Source organism: Zeus faber (assembly GCF_960531495.2).
Source record: "Zeus faber genome assembly, chromosome: 9".
Lineage (NCBI taxonomy): Eukaryota > Metazoa > Chordata > Actinopteri > Zeiformes > Zeidae > Zeus > Zeus faber.
Genome location: NC_137197.1, coordinates 2,668,559 through 2,691,223, shown reverse-complemented (window position 1 = coordinate 2,691,223; position 22,665 = coordinate 2,668,559). Strand labels below are relative to the sequence as shown.

At 43.7% G+C, this 22,665-nt stretch overlaps 1 protein-coding gene across 1 annotated transcript; it reads right to left on the bottom strand.

The window, feature by feature from the left end:
• Positions 1-22,104, bottom strand: urb1 (URB1 ribosome biogenesis homolog; the record flags this gene model as incomplete). Its single annotated transcript, XM_080007237.1, has 39 exons — positions 1-268; positions 962-1,546; positions 2,889-3,130; positions 3,783-3,995; positions 4,519-4,628; positions 4,968-5,111; positions 5,927-6,033; positions 6,142-6,253; positions 6,781-6,941; positions 7,032-7,134; positions 8,013-8,181; positions 8,260-8,323; positions 8,404-8,514; positions 9,002-9,186; positions 9,286-9,344; positions 9,425-9,611; positions 9,982-10,186; positions 10,621-11,440; positions 11,574-11,753; positions 13,163-13,378; positions 14,181-14,380; positions 15,982-16,140; positions 16,239-16,377; positions 16,892-17,008; positions 17,256-17,375; positions 17,485-17,597; positions 17,907-18,029; positions 18,281-18,410; positions 18,519-18,692; positions 18,894-19,031; positions 19,151-19,343; positions 19,703-19,833; positions 19,947-20,072; positions 20,176-20,261; positions 20,356-20,452; positions 20,628-20,757; positions 20,875-21,023; positions 21,133-21,272; positions 21,978-22,104. The coding sequence occupies 39 exons, from the start codon at positions 22,102-22,104 to the stop codon at positions 75-77; spliced, it is 6,759 nt and encodes a 2,252-aa protein (XP_079863363.1). The 3' UTR covers positions 1-74.
• Between the last annotated feature and the right edge of the window lie 561 nt (positions 22,105-22,665).

Below are 22,665 nucleotides of genomic sequence, written 5' to 3'. Positions count from 1 at the left end.
TTTAGCTTTTCTTTTTTTTTTTTTTAACAAAAAGCAAATGCGTTGCCACATCTCATTTCTGTGTTCCGTCTCCTCTACCTCCTCCTGGAGACGATGTCCAGGCAGATGGTCCTGACGGCCGTCTGCTCCGCCCTCACTTTGCCCGACTTCCTCCTTCCTCCCCGCTTGGCCCCGCCCACCAGCGCCACGTGCCGTAGGAACAGATCGGGCGTGGCGGCTCCGCTCCACATCTCGTGGATGTACAAGGACAGCAGCGCCAGCCCGGCGCCTGCGAGGGGACGAGGCAAAGAATGATTCTGATACCAAAACCAACCCCGCCAGCGGAACAACAATTCAAAAAACTAAATATTCAAACTGAATCTAAAGACATCGATGGAGCGTGTTTCTGAGCAGCTGTAAGATTGTTTTTAACAACTGTAAAATAGAAAATAACAGACGAGGATTTGTTGTTAGACGTTCGATATTTCAGGACTTCGACCAAATTTGCCACCAACGAGTTCCGAGAAGCTCAGGGTCATTAACGGCAAATTCAGTTGATTAGTGAGTAAAAAAATAAAACTTTTTGTACGGTCAACTGTGTCGTGTAACCTTCTGTTGTTTGGCTGGAACGATTCTATTCTGTAGCGTTAAAAATAAAAACGTCTCAAAGACACAGAAGGTGTCAAGACGGCACCGGTATCATCTTGATATCCTGATTGAAAAGAGATGTAAAATAAAGTGAATGGTTCGATCCCTCAGCATCCTGCTCTTCATTCATCAACTGTCTGGAAAAAACAATACTTACTTATTTTAATTTAATGTATTTCGTTTGCTTGATTTTTTTCTTTACTATTATTACTAATTGTTGGCCTTCTAGTAATGTAAAGCTTTTTCAGCTGCATGTTGTGTACAAAGACGCTACAGAAATAAAGGTCATCATCATCATCATCATCATCATCATCATGAGTCCTGGACCTCGTACCCTCTCTGTCTGGATCCTGTTTCCCGTCGGACCGACAGGCGGCGAGCACCGCTGGGTGAAGGTCGTCTGGAAGGTCACGCTGCGCCTCCAGCAGCTGCAGCATGATAGAGCTGAACAGCTGGAGCATCTCCACCCGGGGCCAACCAGGAGGCCGGTCCCGGTCCTGGTCTTGGTCCTGGTCCTGGTCCCGGTCCCGGTCAGCTTGGTGGTACAGTCTGAGCAGGTCGGCCTTCACGCCGGCGTCCCGCAGCAGCAGCTCCACCGTGCATCTGTGCGGAGCCACCGCCGCGTCCATCCACCGCAGGAAGTCCATCGTCCGTTTGGGGGCGTACGAGCACTCCACCAGGGACCTCAGGGACCACATGGTGAGCAGGTGGGCCGTGTCCTCGGCCAGCCCGCTCTGGTGCTGCGGGTCACCGGGTCGCTCTGGTTCCCAGTGCAGAAACACGCTGCTGAGGTGGGGTTTACACTCCGTCAGTAGAGCCCGTTCTTCCTCCGCCGTCCGGGCGTGGTCCGCCGGCTCCTCGGTTTGTTTTCGGCTCCGGGTGGAGGAGCCTCTCGCTCTGGCCTTCCCCTTCCCCGTCCCTGAGCCCGGGAAGACAAACAGGGAAGTGTTTATCTCCTGTCAAACTCAGGGAAGCAACTCAATCAGGAGCAGAACAGTCAACAAACTGAGTGGAGGTGGAGACCACACTCTGTTCAAACTTGACATCATAAGAGGAAGGCACTGCCACACCCTAAAGCCACGCCCTAAAGCCACGCCCTAAAGCCACTTATGTCTTCAGTATTTGTACTCATCACTATGGAGATAAATAATGGTTTGTTTGGGGTCATTAGGGCAATAATAATGGACAAACAGTACTTTTCTGTGTTCTAATCTAATATGACTGATATGTAAATGATGATCCATCATCTTGGAGTATTACCTAAAACTTGAGAATTTCAGATTTTAAACTCAGCGTTGGTGACCCGGTTGTTCTTTTGCTGTTTTCATGTCTACAAAACAGATGACCTTCCTGATGTGGATCTTGGCATCGATTCTGTCCAGATGTTATTCTGTGATAGAGCTGCTTTGTTTTAGTCTGGAATTGAGCAGATAAGTGACAGTGCTGACATGGAGGCATCCCTGATCACAATATTGAATTTTTAACTTGTGTCAGTGGGTGAAAAGGATGACAGAACCTTTTTTAAGGGGACATATTAAGCTTTTCCTTATTTTCCTTCAAATATTTAATGTTACATTGTGGGACGTTCATATCAGATGAGGCCAAAGTGTCAAATAATGAGGTAAACAAACGACAAAGTAATGTCTGTGAACAAAACGCTCAGGATTCCCACCGCTCTGAATGCACCGTTTCCAAAGGTTTGTCCTACTCTCTGCACGAGCTTGTCAGACGGTCAGGATTTCCTTATATGGTCATCTACTCCATCCCATCCACTGTGTGTTTCTCCAAACAAAACCAATAAAAAACTGTGTTTTTATTGTAAATGTATTTATTCATTTTATTTTGCGACGTTTTCATGAAAAATAGAAAAAAAATCCCCACGTCGGGGTGTCCCGGTGCGTCGGGACTTGTGCTCAAACCCCGTTGGCTCACAGAACTCGGAGCCTCAGGGGGTGAGACTCCTTCCACAAAAAAAAAAAAACAGTCGGTTTTGGAACAGAGGGTTATAGAGGCATGTTAGCAAGGCTAGAATGCATCATCTGAGTGGTATTTTATAACGTTTGGTATTATGTGTTTTGGGAACCTCAGAGATCTACAGTTTATTAACTTGTGTAAAAAGGAGCAAACACGTCCCCTTTAAGAAAGATAACGTTTTATTCATCCACACGTGGAAATTCATGTCAAATCGACTGTGAATATTATATTAACAGTTCACATGTCATTATCAACACGTCATTATTATTATCATTATTGTCACTCACCGAGCAGTTCCTTCACTTTGTGCCTTTCAGCCACAGCCTGCACCTGGCCCAGCAGTGTTGCATTGTGGGAAAGCGAGGCCCAGCATTGGAGCAGCGTGAGGGCTTCGGTGCAGGACAGCGGCTGTGGTTTGAATGTGAGGATGTCGGCCTCCGTCTTGGCACCCAGCGCCACCCCATAATGCTTCAGGACGGAGCTCAGCGTCTGCAGGAAGAGCCCGAGCTGAGCGGCCTTCACCTCCATCCTGAAATGAATTTAAATGCTTCAAACTTGAATTGTGTTTGGCTTCGTGACTTGATGCTCTAGTCCAGGGATTCTCACACCTTTAAATAAACCGGGGACCCCCTCATGTATGTCCCAAAGAATAATTTGATATTAGGCCCATTTCTCACACTACTACTACTACTACTAGTACTACTACATGTGGAAAAACATTCAAGGGAAATGTATTAGAAATATTTGTATTGCGACATTTCAAAATACAGAATATAAAAACAATGTATTCAATTAACATTATAGTTTCACAAAATATCAAATACAAATAATAAGAGAAATGTACTATAGAGATGAGGAGGAGCACATTGCATAATTATATACAGTATGTACGTATTGCATAAAAATATAATATTTCAAAAAATTAAAAGATGTACTAAAAATACAGTTTTGAAAGATGTTTTTTCAGGGACCCCCTGGCTAAGTGCCATGGACCCCTCTTTCAACACTTTGAGAATCACTGCTCTAGTCTATGCACACCAACCTTACCTTGTCAAGCTTTGCTTCCTGATTTGGTTCTACTGCAGTTTGAATCGTTAAAATGCCTCCTATTTATTCCCCTTATTATGATTTAGGAGTGTTGACCATGAACTTATACATGAACCGACAGGACGTGGACCCACCTGAGATGTCCGATGATGGTGAAGGCCACGTAGAGGAATTCGTTGATGAGCGGCAGAGGGAGGAACTTTGCAGCGTTCTGTTTGGATGAGGAAGCTGAGGAGGCGGAGGTGGTGGAGGCGTCGTCCCTCTGTTTGTCCTTCTCGCCCAAGTTAGTGAACCACAAAACATGGAGCAGGTGGACGACGCCGCTGAGCAGATGCTGCTCCAGAGTCCTGAGAGGGAGACAGGTCCACACAACATGTTCTGAGCTACTACGACTTTCATTACCATTTATATTATTGCGTGGTTTTTTTTCCCCTGTATACTAATGCATCGATCAATGACGTCAAATTCCTCGCAGATGAAAATGTACTTGGCCAAATAAAACTGATTCAGATTTTGAATGCACCCTTTTCCAACAGAGTATTTCTTTCTAGGTACATCAAGTTTTTAACCTTGAAAAAATAAATAAATAAATTAATAAAAAATATATAAATAAATAAATAAAATAAAATAAAATAAAATAAAAATCAAGGGATTTTAAACAATATTTATCTTCATCATTATATTTGCCTTCATCCAATTTAATAGAAACTCCGAGGTCCTACACACTGAAATGTATTTATTATATGGGAGCCTGGAAGTCTGATACCTCAGATATAAATGCTGACATTTGAGGTGTTATCTCATAGAACCACAGTATACAGTGTCTTACTTTAGGCATGATGAAGCAACACTGGAAGATGATTATCTCACCTCCTTTTGACCAGCTGCAGCATCCAGCTGAGGAGTCCACAGTTATTGGTCAGGTTGTACGCAGCTTTGGTCACGCGAGCGGTTCGGCACAAAACCTTCAGGATCTGAGTCTAGAGGAGGAAGGATTCAGCGCTGGTTATGAATTATTAACAAGGTTATGCTGTTATCTTTAGGTAATAGTTGTGGTTTATCATGAGGTTTAGTGTATATTGCCATATTTCTATAGTTTATTTCATAGGTTTATTGTACATTTTAAAACATTTCCATATACTGACACCTTCTTTTTCATATTTTTATTGTATTGTTTGTTATTATTGCTGCCTATTGTTTTGATGTGAGCTGCTGGGACATTGATATTTCACTCCGGGGATGAATAAGGTCTCCATCTAGATTCCACATTCCTATACCACGGTGCTGAGCCCTTCCTCAACAGGTTCTCTGGCTGTTACCTGGGTGTCGTCGTCACACAGCGGGCTGCTGCTGTATCCCAGCAGCACCGGGAACACCCCCTGCTGGCTGCACAGCTCATAGCAGTAACGATCCGACACGCCCTGCTCCAGCACGCCCAGCATCCAGCCGCGCTCCACCTTGTGCTGAAACAACAAAAAAACAACACATCTGAAAAGGTCTGTCACCCTCCCAAGGCTCCAAACCCCTCATCCACACTGAAACGCAGATTAACGAAGCCAAGCAGCAGGTCGAGGCTGAACACTGTTGACACCATCCAAACCTCCCCTTTCCCTGCCACCACCCTCGCTTTAATAACGGAAAAACAAGTGACAAAGCAAGTCCTGCTGTACTGAAGTTCATTCAAAAAAGTGTAGTGTAAAGAACGTGGATGTCCAGGTTTTCATCAAGCTTTGTCCTAATTTGTTGAGCCTAAAAATAAATAAATAACACAAGTTACACTCTGCTCACTTAATCTTTATTATCTAACAAATCTGCTTTTCCATTATGCTACTCCTTTAGTTCCTGTAAGCTTTTTTGGATGTAAAAATATATATTACAAAAGATAGGTAAAATATGATTTATTTTAATAAGAAATGTATAATAAAGGGGTTATTCAGTCGTTAAATTGAGTTCTACTGAACATAATTTACCCTCCTTAACCTCCTGCACCGCCTGCAGCACCTCTGTGCTCCACCCAGAGGGTGAGCCAGCACTGACATAGGAAATGAATTATTAGGACAACATGTCTGATCCATCAATTGCAATGGAATGGATTATTACACGATGTAAAAAATAATAGAAAAGTAATACAGATGTTGAAAGGTAATTGTCACTGCACATGAACAACAATTTTTGTAAAGTTATTTTGTAATATATACAGGCTCCTTTGGGGGGGGGGGGGGGGGGGGGTGTCATGTTTTCCTGTTCAAGGAGCTGGATAATTAAAACCACCAAGTACCTCCAAGTCGAAGCTGTGGAAGAGCTTGAAGAACTCCGGGACTCTCCGGAAGTCCAGACTCTGCTGGGACAGCAGGAACCTGCTCAGCACCACGTACATGTGGTCCTCTAGAAAGAACCAAACCAGCCAAAGCCAAACCACGGCGGTTAAACAGTGTCCTGACTCCGGAGACAAACAGCCCGACTTAAAGGGACATTTCCACTGAGGGAAGGCACCTGGTTTGAGGATCTGCTGGGCCACTTTGATGATGTATGTGGTCAGAACAAAGGGGAGTCTGGGGTTCTTCTGCCTGATGCCGTTCTTCATCATGTCCATCAGGTAAAGCAGCTTAAACAGAAAACAAACAGCATCGTGACTTCTGCTGTGTTAACTGTCATTTATGAATATTTTTTAAAAATTATTCTGTGGCTATCTGTGTCAAGAAAAAAAAATATATATATATTTTTTACACCACGTACTGAAGTATTGTTTTGTTCAAATTTAAATCATATCAATATGAAATACATAATATATAAATATAAAATTACACCTTAAAAGGAAATTTGCCCGAACCAACACCCGCTATTTCTATTATTCATTCTTTCATTCCAGGTTCACTTCATGATTCTTGTGTATTTTTGTGTGACTGTGAGATCAATGTGCTGCTCTGAGCCCAGAAAAATGAAGAGAAGACTTCATTGATCCCGGAGAAAACTACACGTGATATTACCATAAGATTAAATGTGGTGAATCTGAGCTGCACTCTTCAAAACAAGATATACATTTCATAAGAAGATACCAACGTATTTTATCGCCGATCTCACTGGTCACAAGACAGATCTTGAATGCAGCTGTGCAGCATCAAGTGTTGTCACCTGTCTGGTCTGGACGCTGCGGGTGGCATCCAGGTGCGGGTGGAGGCAGCTCAGGACATGGAATCCTGCCGCTCTCACTTTGGGATCGTAGCTGCTGAGCGACATCACCGTGAAGCCGAAGGCGTGGCTGGACACAAACTTGAAGCAGTTGAGGATACATTCTGCAAAAAGCATCGATGACCGTCACCCAAAGCGTCAATAAAAAAACAAGGTTTAAAACAAGGTGGTGTAGCAGTGGACAGAGGCCCCACCTGGCCCCAGCATGGCACTGAACAGCGGCAAGAGGAAACACGGATCGTACAAACTCTCCGGATCCTTCAAGTCATCGTCTTTGTAAATCAGCTCTTTTCCCTCCTGCAACAAAGTGAGAACTTGGTAAATAACGTACAAACGTGTTAGGGAATCAAAGCGTAGCGGAAACGCTACGCTTTGAAGGGGATGGTGGCTCAGGAGGTAGAGCTGGTCGTCTAGTAATCTAAAGGTTGCTGGTTGGATCCTAGGCTCCTCCTGCTAGCATGCTGTATTGTCCTTGAGCAAGACACTTAACCCCTGATGGCTGCGTCCGTCGGTGTTTGAATAATTGTAAGTCGCTTTGGATAAAAGTGTCTGATCAATGTAATGTAATGTAATGGAAACTAAAAGCTTCCATTGCAGCGAAACTCTGCCTCTACTGGTTGTAAATGAGTGTTACACCACCTCCTCCACAGCACCTCCTTGTCATTCCACCTCACAGGGAAAAACAAACAAAAAAAAAAAACACGTTTGGAAAAAAGGAGGGAATATCAGAAAGCTGCTAAGATAAAGGAGAGGTGCAAGGTGAACTTGGCCCCAATTTTCCTTGATTTTTTCATGAGCAAATTCCAAAATTCCACGTCCAAAAACCTGACTAATCGTACTCAAAGTAAACCCAAATGAGATTGATAACTTTAACTGGCTGTTTGCTGCCATGGAGCCTTTATGCACAAATCTAACAAGGGAGGTAAAGAAATATTAACCTTTGTCACTGAGATGCGCCAGAGAAACTTAACTATGATAAAAAAACAAAAACATTTCAAAAAGAAAGAAAGCGAGAAAACAGAAGAGAAACTTTCCACAAATTCCACAACTCTGACATCAGCCTTCCCTGCGTCCGGCGCTGCGCTGGAAACAAAGAGTCTCATGGTTCCTTTGCATCAGAACATTACGTCTTCATTTCATTTTACACCAAACGTCTTTTCTAATTGTCTTCCAACCTCTGGGATGATCCTGCGGTGCTGGGGGAAGCGGGCCATGGTGTCCAGCATCCTGTCGCCGTGGAGCAGCGCCAGCACGTCCTCTGAACTGGCCTGCTGCCACAGGGAGGCTCCCAGGCTCTTCCTGGCCCTGTGGTGCTCCACCGCGGCCGGGCCCCACAGCAGGGACCTGGAATGGAAATCACACATGAAACGAGGCTGTTCTGTTTACGCCAAGGAAGACGCATCTGCTGACTGCAACACTCACTGGAATTTCATGAGACTGACGTTGTTTCGCTCGTACTCCTGCAGGATGAGCAGCAGCTTTTGATCTGGAAAACAAAACGCAGGCTGTAAATAAGATTGCACAGATACCTGGAAAACACATCTCAACACATCTGGATGATTTCACCTGAAGTGCTCAGCGAAGCTCCGTACGCTCCCAGAAGAACAACAAAGTGAGAGCTGTCGCAAACTGAAGGGCTTTTCTTCACCAGGCAGAGAAGGAGCGACACCAGCGCTTCTGGAAGTAAAAAAAACAATAATAACTCTTTATTGAACATATTTGAAAAAGTGATTTTTTTATTTAACTTCAACAACATCTATAACTTTGTTTTTTTGGGGGGTTTCTTAGGGGGGGATCCAATGAAAAACAGGCCTTTTCTGGAAACTGTGAGCAGAGCTCATCTCCGCTTGAATGAATACTTAACATTGATGTTATAGCTTGAGTAGGTAAAAAAAAATTGTCCTAACACATAAAAAATGTTTTAGAAATCACAAGTTTGTTTTGTGAATGTGGTATTGCAGACAGCATTCATGCATTTTACAAATATGTTGATAAACGATAAAGGCCAATACTCGCATTCTGGCAGAGTAGGCCATCTCATTTATTTCTCCTCCATGAAATAAATGGTGAATTTTCACCAATATAAATACTTAGTACACAATATAAAAATATGTAGCCAGCGATGTGGACTCCAACACACTGATCCAACAGGTTCTATATCCACCTTTGGTCTGAGCAGAATCCTCTGCCTCGGAGCCCAACATGGTGGGCAGGAACAGCGAGTGGCTGCTCGCCATCATGTGGATGGATGCTATGGGTATGAAGTCCTTTGGGGAACTGGCGTCACCGTACAGCAGGTCCAGAAGGTCAGTCAGGGTGTTCAGGAAGTGGCGGCCTGCATATCGATACCTACAGGACAGAGAAGGTTGGTATAGTGATGCATCAATAATAATGAATGCACGTCGAGCATCAACAGGACAGAGTCGTGAGTTGAGTCAGACATCTTACTTGAGGCCGTTCTTCACAAAACTGTTCCAGTCGGATGACGTGAGATCTTCAGCAAAAGTCTAAATGAAGAACATTATTCAGGAAAATCATTGAAATATTTGGAGATGTTCTGGTTTATAATGAGAGATAACAAGCTCACCAAGTGTTTCTGGAGCTTCTGCAGGACGCTCTCCTCCTGCGTTGAAGGTGCTTTGTCCTGATGTTTGGACTGACTGAACCAGGAGATCAGACACTTGATCGAAGCAGTGACAACAGACTTCCTCCACGTCTCCTGTTTCGTCGGACAATCGGACAACTTCTGGCTGATGACATCTACGAGCTGCCACCTGGTGGAAAAAACAAGCTGCTGAAGAGAGAATACCAGATGATACAATTTTACGTTGATTTTTAACAGAAGATGGAGGTAAACCAAACACCAAAATCAAACTGAGGGAACAGCACAAAGCCTGACTGAACACAGTGCCCAGTGATGCCACTTCACTCGTCACTAAAACGAGCCAATCAAATAAGCCGATTGCAGTCCTGTGTTCAACCTGTAGATGGTGCTGTCGCTACATTTCAATTGCAGCGTTATGGTGGCTTTCTTCAAAGCACAACGTTTCGGCCTTCTGTCCGCCTGCATGTCGTGCAGGCAGAGCGAGTCTTTGGACTACGAACCATCCTTCCCTGTCATGAAGGACGATTTGAAGAACGCACCTCTCAAAACCGCCCACTGCTTGGAGGGCAGACGGGAGGCTGCTGATCAAGTGGCTGATGTCTGTGATCTTTGCGTCCAGCTGGATCAGGCCGCTCAGAGCTTCAACATGGAGGGCGGAGGACTTCTCCGCCGTCTTGTCCAGGACGGAGCAACTCAACGTGGGCAGCAGAGCTTCCTTCAAGACTCTTAAAACTTCCGTTTGCACTGTGGGACATTGGCAGTGATTTAGACGGCACATGAGAGGAAACAAACAGAATTCAAATTGTATATCATGTCAATTATTTGGATGTCTACCAAGTTAGGCTTTTGAGATAGTTAAATATTATTACTATGATATCTTTTTCAGAAAAATTGAAATAGAGACATCGCTACATCGTAATACACAACTTTTGCCTCTGAACAATGAATTTCTCATAAAATGAGGTCTGAAGGATTAGAAGGAGATTAATTAGAAAGCCTAGAGCTTCAGTATGAAATCTGACACTTTAAAATTACATTTGGCCCATTCTGATGAACCTCGGCTGGTTTCTGAAACATCCTGAGAGTTATCCATATCGTATCGTAAATTCTCTATGATTAAATGGCCGAGGCTTATCAAGGCTACTTATGGTTCAACTAAACATCTGTTTTGTACAAACCGTCTTTAGGCCTGGCAGGATCGACCCGACCGGCCATCTGGAGGTAAGCGTTCACCAGCGGCAGAAAGTTCTCCATCTGCTCCGTCAGCCTCAGCAAGTTAGCAGGCTCCAGGCACCAGAGCTCGAAGTGCAGACGGTGGGTGGAGCAGTTCCGCAGCAGGAGGCAGCAGATGTCCCGGCTGTCCTGCAGGGGGCGCTGCATGCAGTGGAGCAGCACCTCGGGGTGGACCAGCTTGGCGCTGCCCAGCTCCCTGGAAAGCACCCGCAGCAGGAAGGCCTCCAGCCTTGGGTCGGAGCAGGACAGCAGCAGGTTGCCCAGACCGCGGAGGTGGGCCTGGGACAGAAGGAGCTCCTGGTCTCGGGAGGTGAGGACCTCCAGCGCAGCGAGGCCGTACACGCCAAGCTCGGCTGGACAGTCGTCCTCGCCCGGGGTGACGAGGCTCTGCTGGGGGAGCAGCAGCAGCGTGGAGACCACATCCCTCAGCTGGAACGGGTCCATATAGCGGTGCAGTGACAGTAGACCCCGCACGGGCCGGGACCGCCTCTTGGGAACCTGGGAGCCGCCGTTCTGCAGCTCCCTGAGCACAGCCTTCTCCACGGCCCCAACATAGCCAGCGAGGAGCTCAAGGTGACCCAGGTCGCTGAGGACAGGGGCGCTGTTCTTCAGCAGGTGGAGGGTGTCGTCCGTCAGCTGGCCGCTCAGACGCTTCAGTTTGACCGGGTTCAGGGTGTGGGGGGGCAGCGAGGCCAGTTCCAGAGCCAGAAACCACTGGTCCAGACAGGGATGCTTGAAGATGGAGCTCAGCACGGCCACGAGGACCTGAGCACAGAGGAGTCAGAGAGGAGTCAGGAGCAGGAATGGAGCTCGATGAAATCAACGGCACCTTTTAGGGAGAAAAAGGTAACCCATCCCCGAAAAGGTTGTAGAAACAATATGAAACACGTCAGTAGACCTGCTCTTTGTTGTTGTCGGATGCTGATGAAGCGTCATTTGTGAGGAAGAACCCTGCTCCTTCTTCGCTCTTCTCTGCTTCTGGGTCACAGTTTGTGGCCTCCTGTAAACCTTGAAGCTTTGTCACCAAATCCAGCAGGATTCCCATCAAGGCCTTTAACAGCAGAACTCCTTTGGGGATCTGTGTCAAAGAGATGAACCAATTATCCAGAAATTAAGTTTTGCTTAAAGAATAAGAGGCCGTACTGCCGCCTCTTTCAGCGCGGTTCATCACCACGATCAAACACAGCTTTCAAACCTTTCCCTAAACACTATAACTGTGGTCATGATTTTAGCTTAAAATTGAAATATTTTGCGTCCTGGTTGAGTACTCAATAGAGTTGGGGAGTGTTGGAGGATGCATTCAAGCTACGTTGACATAAGAAAGATGGAGAATTTCACTGGCCTCATCCTAAAGGGGACCTATACTGCAAAACTCACCTTTTCAGTGGTTCTGCACATACATGTGGGTCTCCTAACACACACACTGTCATCTGACAACCAGACAGTTTTTTGTGGGCACACTTTGTCAGAGAACATGGCCTGAAACATGTTCAGATTTCTGACGAGGGACGGAGACGCACAGCGGAGCCTAATGCGCAATCTTCGCCCCTGTCTCCCTCTGCAACTTAACTTGCTTAAGTTATTTCTTATTAAAAAAAAAAAAAAAAAGGAACCTATAAGAGTACCGTTAAAGTACCAGATTGATAAGCAGTATCGGTTACAGTAGTAGTACCGTTAAAATCCTAATGATACCCATCCCTACATATCTGTGAAATAAACATCTGGAAGATCAATTTTGATACGTTTCGTTAAAAGTGTTCCCAAAGAACGAAGGTATTCCACACACACCGGTTCTTCTTCCTGGTGACGGCCTCACCATACGCGAGGGCCACCGCACCAAGTATGCATGCCGAAAAAATTCTCCACCCCCGCCGCTACAACTCCATCCTAGGGTTGACACTGGGTACAGAGGCCGTAGGCTGTGGCGCACGACCCTCTGTCCGTTTCGCCAAACAAAACCAATAAAAATAGTGTTTTTATTGTATATGTATTTGTTTGATACATGAAACAAGAAAATCCCTGCTTGCAGTGTTTGTCTCCCCCACAAGCTTGGAGCACGGCAACCAAAGTCAGAAGAAACTTTTAAATTACGTCTTGTAGATCTAATAAGATTCAGCAGCTGGATTCATTATTTCTCGCCTCAAATTTGTTCAGAAAGATTTTGGTGGACTGATAAGGGGAAGTCAGTGAAAGTTGACAGAGTTAATATATCCGAACCCGGAAGTGAAGCTCAAACCCCATTGGCTCACAGAACTCGGGGCTTCAGGAGGGTGGCTCCTCACCTTAAACAGAGCGTTAGGAACCCGATGGATTCAGAGGCATGTTAGTCTGGCTAGATGCATCATTTCAGTAGCATTTTCAGCAAAAAATAATCAAAAACGTGTTTTGGGGACCACAGAAACCTATATTAACTCATATAAAGGGAAACATAAAAGGTCCTCTTCAATGTTTGTATTGTTGGGTATTCAGGCTGGTTTCTGATCTTACCGAGCCAAAGTTGTCGACTGTGGATTTGATGTACAGTAACATCTGCTTCACCGCCACCGGGAAGTCCTGCATCGTCATTGCAGCCACAGAAGCCTCCACCTTCTCCTGAAAGATTCCTTCCAGGAAACCTTCAGGTCCTTGAAAATAAGCTGCTTTCATCAAGGCAGCGAATGACGTTGGAACTGGCAAACTGCTAGAATCTGCTGGATCACCAAACTGCAAAACAGCATGAATACCCCGAGAAAAAAGTAGTTCAAGCAGACTATTATATGAACATTGTAGCATATAACATTACTTCCTGGATTTGCATTTTGTTATACAAATCATACTCTCTTTTCCTGTTCCTGCCTCAAAATCATATTTTTGCTATCCATCATTTATTATAGTGCCGCAATATACATATTATAGTAAAAACAAAAAAAAAGAGAACAATGAAATGTCTTTGACTTCAGTATTGATCAAAGATGTTTCTACCAAAAATATAAAGACACACACACACACACACACACACACACACACACACACACACACACACACACACACACACACACACACACACACACACACACACACACACACACACACACACAGAGTTAAGCGAGGAGCCGCGTTATTTCACGGTAAGGGGGCGTGGCAATCGCCAACGCTAGTGTTGTGAATACTGAGAGACTGCGAGAACGAAACTGGGAACAGTGATGAGATGTATACAGTGTGTGTATATATAGTATATATAGTGTATATAGTATATATAGTGTAGATACTATATAAAGTGTATATAGTACATATAGTGTATAAATAGTATATATAGTGTACATAGTGTATATAGTATGTAAAGGGTGATGAGATACTTGGTATTGTACACAGTGTACAATACAGACTGGTCAGAGAGCTGATCCTAAGTCTGAACGGTGGTTAAACAGGTAGTTAAACAGGTTGTTTAACGGGTAGGTTGTTAAGTGAGGAGTACCTGTATTTTTGTAGATATTTCAGTTTTATAAATTCACATTTGCATACTCACCAGCTCCTCCCGGGTCTGCGATGGAAGCCATTTGGAGTAGTAGTGATGGAGGAGTGCGATGGAGGGATGAGGAGGGCAGGAGGGCTCAGAGGAGAGGAGCAGCTTGTCGTTTTGCAGCAGAGCCAGGCAGAGCGGCAGAGGATCCCTCTGGCAGTGCAACACGTCTGTGAGCACGGCCGCCAGGTACTCAAACACCACTCCTGAGGGGTAAACAACCATGTGCATTATTAACATTACAGCAATAGCACACATAACAGCATAATATTTAAGTACATTTTCAGGATGTCAAAGATTTCGCAACCAGGCACTTTTCTTCACTTTTTCAACTGAATCCCAAAGCAATAAATACAATACAACCCCTGTAATCCCCAAAGGGAATTAAATGCTCATGAATTCAAATGCAAGTCTTTTTTTCCCCACATCTTTTCCATCAACCTTTAATTTAAAATTAAGGGTGCACCAATCAGGATGTTTGGGCCTATAACCGATCGCTGCAAGCAGTATGGCAAATACTGATCACCAAAGACTTATATTTATCGTGTAGCATTATCGATTTATTGAACTATTCTAAGCAACATTTTATATAAAGTATTAAAATTAAGAGATGAGAAAGTATCATGAATTGACAATTCATTTATAGGCAGACAACATATGTAACACAATTTCCACTCAAGACAAGTAAAAAATGCCTCTGAGAGCTTAACAATATAGCTTTCCTGTGGAATAAAATAAACACAACTGTATAAAATAAAATGAGAATTAACGCTAAATGTGCACAACACACAAAGTAAGAACAATAAATTAAGTATACAGAGGCTACAAAAACAACAATTAAACACAGAGCCTCAATTTACTCCAACTTTAAAAACTGCAACAAAAAAGGCTATAGCCAAAATATTGAAGATTAATTTCTGATTTTAGGCATTTAGGAGATTACGGACCATGTGCAATTAAGTAAATAGCGCTGCAGTCAAAAATATATTGTCTCAAGCCAGTCAGTCAGTCAGTCAGTCAGTCAGTCAGTCAGTGAGTGAGATCTCTTCATATCTGTTGAAGCTTACTTCTTAAGCATCAATGGCATAGTTTTCTTTATAAATATAAGCATCTCAGCATCGTTTTGGCAGACAGCTTGTTCCTCTCTGTATCTACAATATTCCCTGCTGTGCTAATAAATATGCTCCACATCTACACTTGTGCATGGTGCACTGACACACACACCCGGCGTTATGGGCGCTGTGGGTCATCCGGGAAGCAGAGCAGAGCTGAGATCCTGTTCGGCCAAATAATTAAATAAATATAAATAATAACAATAATAATTAAAAAGTGTGTTTTTAATTTAGATTATATTTATACATTTTTTAGATGATACCCCCATTACCTTATTGAACGAAACAAAACACTATGCATAACGGGGAAGAGAAATTGTCTCACGTGTTTTGTGTCATCAGACTGGCTCTTCTTCTTCTTCTTTGGGCTGCTCCCGTTAGGGGTGGTCACAGCGGATCATCTGCCTCCAATACCTTCTGTTCTGCGCATCTTCCTCCCTTACACCACCCGCCTGCATGTCCTCCCTCACCACATCCATAAAGCTTCACTTTGGCTTCCTCTTTTCCTTTTGCCTGGCAGCTCCATCCTCAGCACCCTTCTCCCAATGTAACTGACTGGCTCTTCTGATTGGCCTCACTGATCAAACTATTTAGAACGAATATCAGGCGATAACGATCGGTGCCTGATCGATCAGGGAGACGTCTTTATTTGAAATATTGGGTATGAGTGACTTTTTAGGATAGAGGGAGCTCACCCTTCTCTGGTTGCAGCTTGTTTCGAGCCTCCAGAGCAGCAGGCACCGTGGCACTGAAGGGGAAGGTCTGGACGATGAGGTCGTCACTCAGGGACGCCCCAAACTCCTCCATCTCTCCTTCACCGCCTTCCATGATGACGTCCACCATGTCCTGTACGTCTGGACGGAGGATTGGAACGGGGTAAGCAACGGCACGCACCCGAATCCCGCGGGCCGAAGGGAGGAAACGATGTGAACACCGAGTTGCGTGTGCTCACCATCGATGTGTGAGATGGGGATGCTGGCGGCGTCTCCGTCATGGCCGCTCAGCGTGGCCTGCAGGTAAGCCGCCTCCTGGACTAGGTTGGCCACCTTGTCTGTGTAGACGTACGGGCTGCACACCAATCTCACCAACACCTTCAGAGAGCAGACAGAGACAGGAAAACATCACTGAGGCCATGTGGCACTGTGTGGATTTGAATGCATTGAATCTGTAGTTGTAGTGCCTTGCTCAAGGACTATAACGTGAGATACAACGTTCTCATTAAAAGAAAGGATTTTGATTCTGATTCTCATTGTAATATGAGAGAGCTGCTCCTTAAAAATCTGGTTTCAATTAAGTACCAGTAGTACTACATAATACACAAATCTGTGCATTGAGGTAAAGATAAATCCCCCCCCAAAATAGTAAGTAGTTTACTCCAAGAAAGAACTGTAAGAAAAACTGCCACAAACGTGTCCAGAAACTCAACAAACTGAAGTGATATTTGGACGTCAGGCAGACAGGTCTCTGAGGTCACTTTGGCTTTCACACCCAACACTGTATTTTATCAACTTCTTGTTCTTCAGTAGTATTTAAATCTGTATTTAAGTTCTGTTTAAGAACATCTCTGATTAGACGGTGTCAAGGGGTTTTAATTACAGAGCTCACCTTCTCCAGGAAGTGGATGACCGTCTCCTGGTGCTCGGGCTCCAGCTTGGCCAAGTGGAGCAGCCAGAGCTCCAGCTCACCAGACGTGTACTCAAACACACCGCTGTCTTTCAGCACCTGCAGGAAACATGGGAGAAATACCAAGAAAAAAATGGGGAGAAATGTCATCAAAGTCTTTAAATTTGTACTGCGTTTTCCAGAGTTTCATTCATTGACCTTGACATTCACCCGAATGTAAGAGACAAGAAAGAAGAAGTTGTGTCGCTTTCTACTATTAATTTCTTATCTCGATAGATAGATACTTTAATTATCCCTGAAGGGAAAATGCAGTGTTAAGTGCAGAGGTACGAAGACATTTCTTTACTTTGAGGACCAGCTTCTGCGTGAAGGTTTTCAGTTGGGGGTTACTGCTGCTCACAAACATCTTGAGAAGTGAAAAAAGCACCGACTTCTCCCCAGAAGCCGATTCTCTATCGGCAGCGTCCTTGAGTAGAAAAACAAACGCACAATTGAATGAACGAAACAGCACAGCAGGTGTTAAGACACTTGAAAAGGAGGACATCAATGGAGCTGTAAATGTGTGACTTCCTCACCTGTAATCGGAACCAGGAGAACTTGCTGGCAGGCAGCTCCAGCGCCAGCTGCAGGATCTGATACTGCAGAAGAGAAGGAACCTCGTGTCTCATGCCCTTCTCTGATACAATCCCTGCACACGTTCACAGACACAATTTCGGCTTTGAAAGTTCCAGTACTTTTTGGTACTCAGAGTACTGATACAAAAAACTGACATCTTCAGTTATAATAATAGTGAGATCACACATGTTGAAAAACATGTGTTTATTATTTTTGGCATTTGATGTATTCACTGCTGTGCTTAAACTGGATCAGAACCGTCACATTGAATCACATGACGCTTGCATAGCATCTACGAATTGGAGCATTTCTACAAACATCAGCCCAGTATCAGAGGAGATATCAGCATCTCGACCTTTGACCCCACTGCAGAGAAACTCACCTTTGAAGAGTTTGCTGAAGTCAAACTTGCACTGGCTCACCAGATGTGGCACAGCCTTCTGGTACAGACAGATGATCTGTAGAATCAGAGCTTTGAGCAGGATGAGCTCTGCTGAATCAGCAGCTGTTTGATGTAGACAAACAGGAGATGGTTTTAACTGTTAATCCAACCTTTTGCAGGTATCCAAGAGTGGAATTTAACAAGTTTCAAGACGGATCTTATTGGAATTTAAGAGAGGTTTTTGGAGACATCATCTTTTTTGTTGGATAAAGCATTGTAGAACACCTGTGGTACATTTGTCATTTCTACAAGCCAAATCAATATTTTTCAACAAACTAGTCACAATAATAAATATCCACTAATCATTTTGTTACCAGGGGCTTCTGCTGTTGCACCCTCTTCAGGGCTTCTTTGCTTCTTATCAGTTTTTTCTTTGCCCTCCGCTTTGTCCTTCTTTGTTAGCGACTGCCACTTGGACACTATGCTCGTCATGTCCGGCAAAATCTGGAACAGTAAATAAAACGGTGTAATCGAATTCAGCAACACGGTTAACGGTCTTTCTGTATAACACCATAATATCCATTACTGATATTCACACTGTATGGTGGATACCTTGCTTAATGTCTCCCTGTACTGCTGCACCACTTGCTCCATCATGTTGACAGTGTACATGTCAGAGCTCTTCCAGATGGACTTATCCAGAAGGTACTCCATGTTTTTGTGGGTCCTTTTCAGGATGAAGGACATCATGAAGAAGGTGGCATACTGCACCACTGGGTTGGCAATCTGCCAGAAACAAAATAAAGCATACTAAATACACGCTCAATAAAGAACATGTTCATTTGTAGGGATGCTTTGAAGACATTTACAGTTGTTTATTAAACATGTTTGGGAGAAAACCCTTATCATAAATATTAATATTCAACATATAATTTCATAACGGTTTCAAATATGGGTGTAGAGGGTCTTTAAGTGTGGTGTCCTTACATTGAGGCCCTGTGTGAAGAAGGCCTTGTTGCAAACTGGAGGGAGAGATGTGACCAAAATCATGGCCAGCATTCGAGGCAGAGGGATGAACTCGCCGGTTCGGAAGACCGTGGAAATCTCTGGCTGAGCCTCGTAGATCTAAAATTGCAAAGCAATCCAAAATGTACAACAAAATAAATAAATAAACAAATCCAAACCAGTGAATAACTGAAACCACAAATGCAGTACGACGAACAGGCAAAACAAACAAATGGTACCTTCTTTACTAGATTGATGTTGTCCTGCCAGGCACTCTGGAGCCGTGGGGTGAACGAATACTGCGTCTCCTTAAAGAACCTGCTCAGAATATCAGGGCTGACCTTCAGTGTCTTCACCAGCAGCTCTGACACCAGCTCATCCTCTGTGGGCTTCAGTCCCACTAGGAACTGAAGCAGGACAATGTTGCCAGGTCTGGAAAAAGCAAAACGAAAAGGTCCGGCAAGGTCAGGTTGCCAGACAGAGAAAGGTAGTCTTTACACTGTTCCCAAATCTCAACATCACACTTCCGAATGATTGATATTCTAGCTGATTTCCTACTTGTCCGTGACATATTTCAATAAATATTTTTGTAAATACTTGTAATCGATTGGTCAGTTGGTATAAGATCAGATAAGATTCTGCTCGAGCAATATTTCCAGGAAAAAATGGACTACATGTGTCTTTATTTATATTTATTTCCATATTTCAGTTTTGACAGACAGGAGTACTGGGAAGCTCTCCTGCTGATCACTACAGGAGGGTAAACAGGAGGGTAAACCAGGATTTATTACCTGCCAGCTGTTCCGAAGGTGGAGTCATAAAAGCTGATTCCATTCTTACGGGAGCAGCACAACTCCAGAAGGAAATTATGAACAAGTTCCCGGACTACCAATATGGCGGCCTTCTCTGGGTTTTCGGCCTTCTGAAGAAGGAAAATAAAAAGTATTTTCAATGAGATAGACCACATTACAAATAGGGAGGTGTTTACAGAATAGACTTTCATCAAATGCCAAAGATTTCGATTAAAGGACATACTGCGTGATCGTCCGTGGTCGCGTCTACAATACCATTCCATTTGTACAGCGACGCCAAGTCGGCCAAGACAGCGGGAGTGAAGAAACGCACTTTCTGAGTTTTGCTGATTGCCTTGTTCTTTACAACCTGCACAAGGAGGTTTGGAATGAAAACTAGGGCACCAAAATATGGCATGCATCACAAAAAGCATGAATATGAATACAGAAATAAACAAAGCAACTCTACTTACTCTAGACTTCAGGGAAGACAAAATTAGATTTACTATAGAGATCCTGTCTGTATTTATCCCCGTACGTAGGATTTCTGGCAGCAGCTCTGGTACACCAAAGAAACATGGTCAGCAACAAAATAAATAAATTGATTAATGGATTCTATAAACAATAATACAATAAAAACAATAAAGAAATACCTTTGACTTCTAATAGCTGTCCAACTGTTGCAATATCACCAGACACCAGAAAAGAAACTGCAAACTGAACATAAGCCATGCGGATGTCGGGCTTCCCCTGGAACGAGACAATGTATGTTCAGACAAACTAACGGTAACAAATAAGTAATGCACAACAATAACCACTTTACAGTGCTAGAGCCATTAGTGGCAGCCTGCCCTGGCCACCAGTGGAACATTTGTAGGGACACATGGTGGGAGATCGAAAGAGAGCACCTCATTCTGAAACTCACCATCTTATCCTTCCTCCGTGCCAATCCAGACATGCCCTTACTGAAGTGAATGTGACCGAAGACCTCTCTGGCAGCGTCTTGTCCCTGAGACACCATGGCCGAGAGAAGACTGAGGCACTGACGGACAAACCTGTCCATAGGGACGAGAAACAAGGAAACATCTGATACACAAGCAAAGGACTGGTATATCTTAAACAAGCTGATTCGACATATCAGGCTGCAGTATATAGCAGTGTGTTACACCTACTTGTGATTTTCTGAATGCAGAGAGCCTTGGATAATCTTCATGGAGCCTGAGAGCTTCTTGACAATAGTGGTTCCCACCGCGCTGAAGTGTGACAGGTCGCTGGCGGTCCTCAGCAGGATCATCTCGAAGCTCTCGAAGATCAGCATCAACTGGACAAAAAAAGGGTTTCTCATCACATGACAAAGGCTTTGCAAAAATGTCCACACAAACATTGTGTAAAATGTTAAGGTTAAGACAAAGGAAATAAATCTTGCTCACCTCGCTTTCAATTGGCTTCTCCACTTCCAGCAATTTGAATATTTCAGCACATTCCATAGAGATTTTAATGTAACCTTCAACCACATCGTATAAGCCAGGACACGGCAGCTTCTTTGCAAAGCATATAAATGTCTCCAACCCTGCAGAAGACAAAGCATCTTTTATATCCAAATATTATCAATGCAAGAGTAAGATAAAGATAATGTGCAGATGAAGTGGATGGAGTGTATTGGTTGAAATAGCCACACAGAGTAAATGAGCTGGGTAGGACTTGAATGACAAGGTTCCAACTCTCTTCAATAGATCATTTTCTCTGACATTTTTCATGACCTGCACGTGTAGTTATATGAAAATCCCTGTGCACTCACTTAGGTGTTTTCACAGAGTTTTGCTGATTAGACTTCTTCTCAGAAAAAACTGGGTGTGATGTTTGATTGGCATCTCCCCAATTCTGGACAACGTGCCCTATAGCATCTGACCTTTCTGACAACTGAAAGTTGCAGCGTAGTTCTTACCAACTTCAACCTGAGAAGAAGTCTAATCAGCCAGAATATCTGACAAGAGGGTTCCCAGAGAAGCACGTTTACATACATGTTTTAAATAAATACAGTACTCTTTAAATATTGATCCTAAAATAAATACTGTTGCACAGTAAATACAACTTTTCCAGGACAACTCTTTTCCCCCCAGCACATTTTGGGGCAACCATGTCACATTCCATGACTGAAAAACGACATTAGAACTGCAGCTTTTCCAGGACGCGTGGGAAGCCTCAACCTATTGAAATAAAACATCAATAAAATAATTAAGAGTAAAATATCCCACGGACACAGCGGTGTACGAACCCTTCGTGGCTTTGGTGGGCTCCTTCAACATGGATTTAAAAACAGTCCCATTGAACTCTGTTAGATTGGGCTTTTTAGCCAGGGACTCCGACTCTCCCGAGTCTTCACTATGACGCTTTTTACCCATTTTCTATAATAACTATAATAATAATAATAATAATAATAATAATAATAATAACACAAATTTAAAAAAACACGATTTAACGACGGAGCAGAACGAAACCCGCGTGTGTGTGTGTGTGTGTGTGTGTGTCACACACGCTGCAACGAAAACAGTAAACGGTCCCCCTGCTTTAGTCGTCCGACCAGAAACACGAACCGAGACTTATTAGTTCCGGTCCTTGGCAACGTGGAAGCACGTTACGCCATCATCTTTATTTAGCTTGAAATAAGAAGAAGAAGAAGAAGAAGAAGAAGAAGATAATTATAATAATTAGAATTATTATTATTATTATAATTATTACAGCCATATACACAGTACACAGTGCAATGAGATAATGTTTGTCGAAGAACCTGGGTGCAACACAGAACACAGTTGGACGACATGCTACATGGAGTCTGGTGGAGTGCAAGAAACTACCTAGTAAAGTGACTTAAACAACATCTTGTTGAATGGTTGTAGAAAGTAAAGTGGCTTGGTGAGTGGAATAGTACTAAACAGCAACGCAAGACAGCAGACAACATTGGA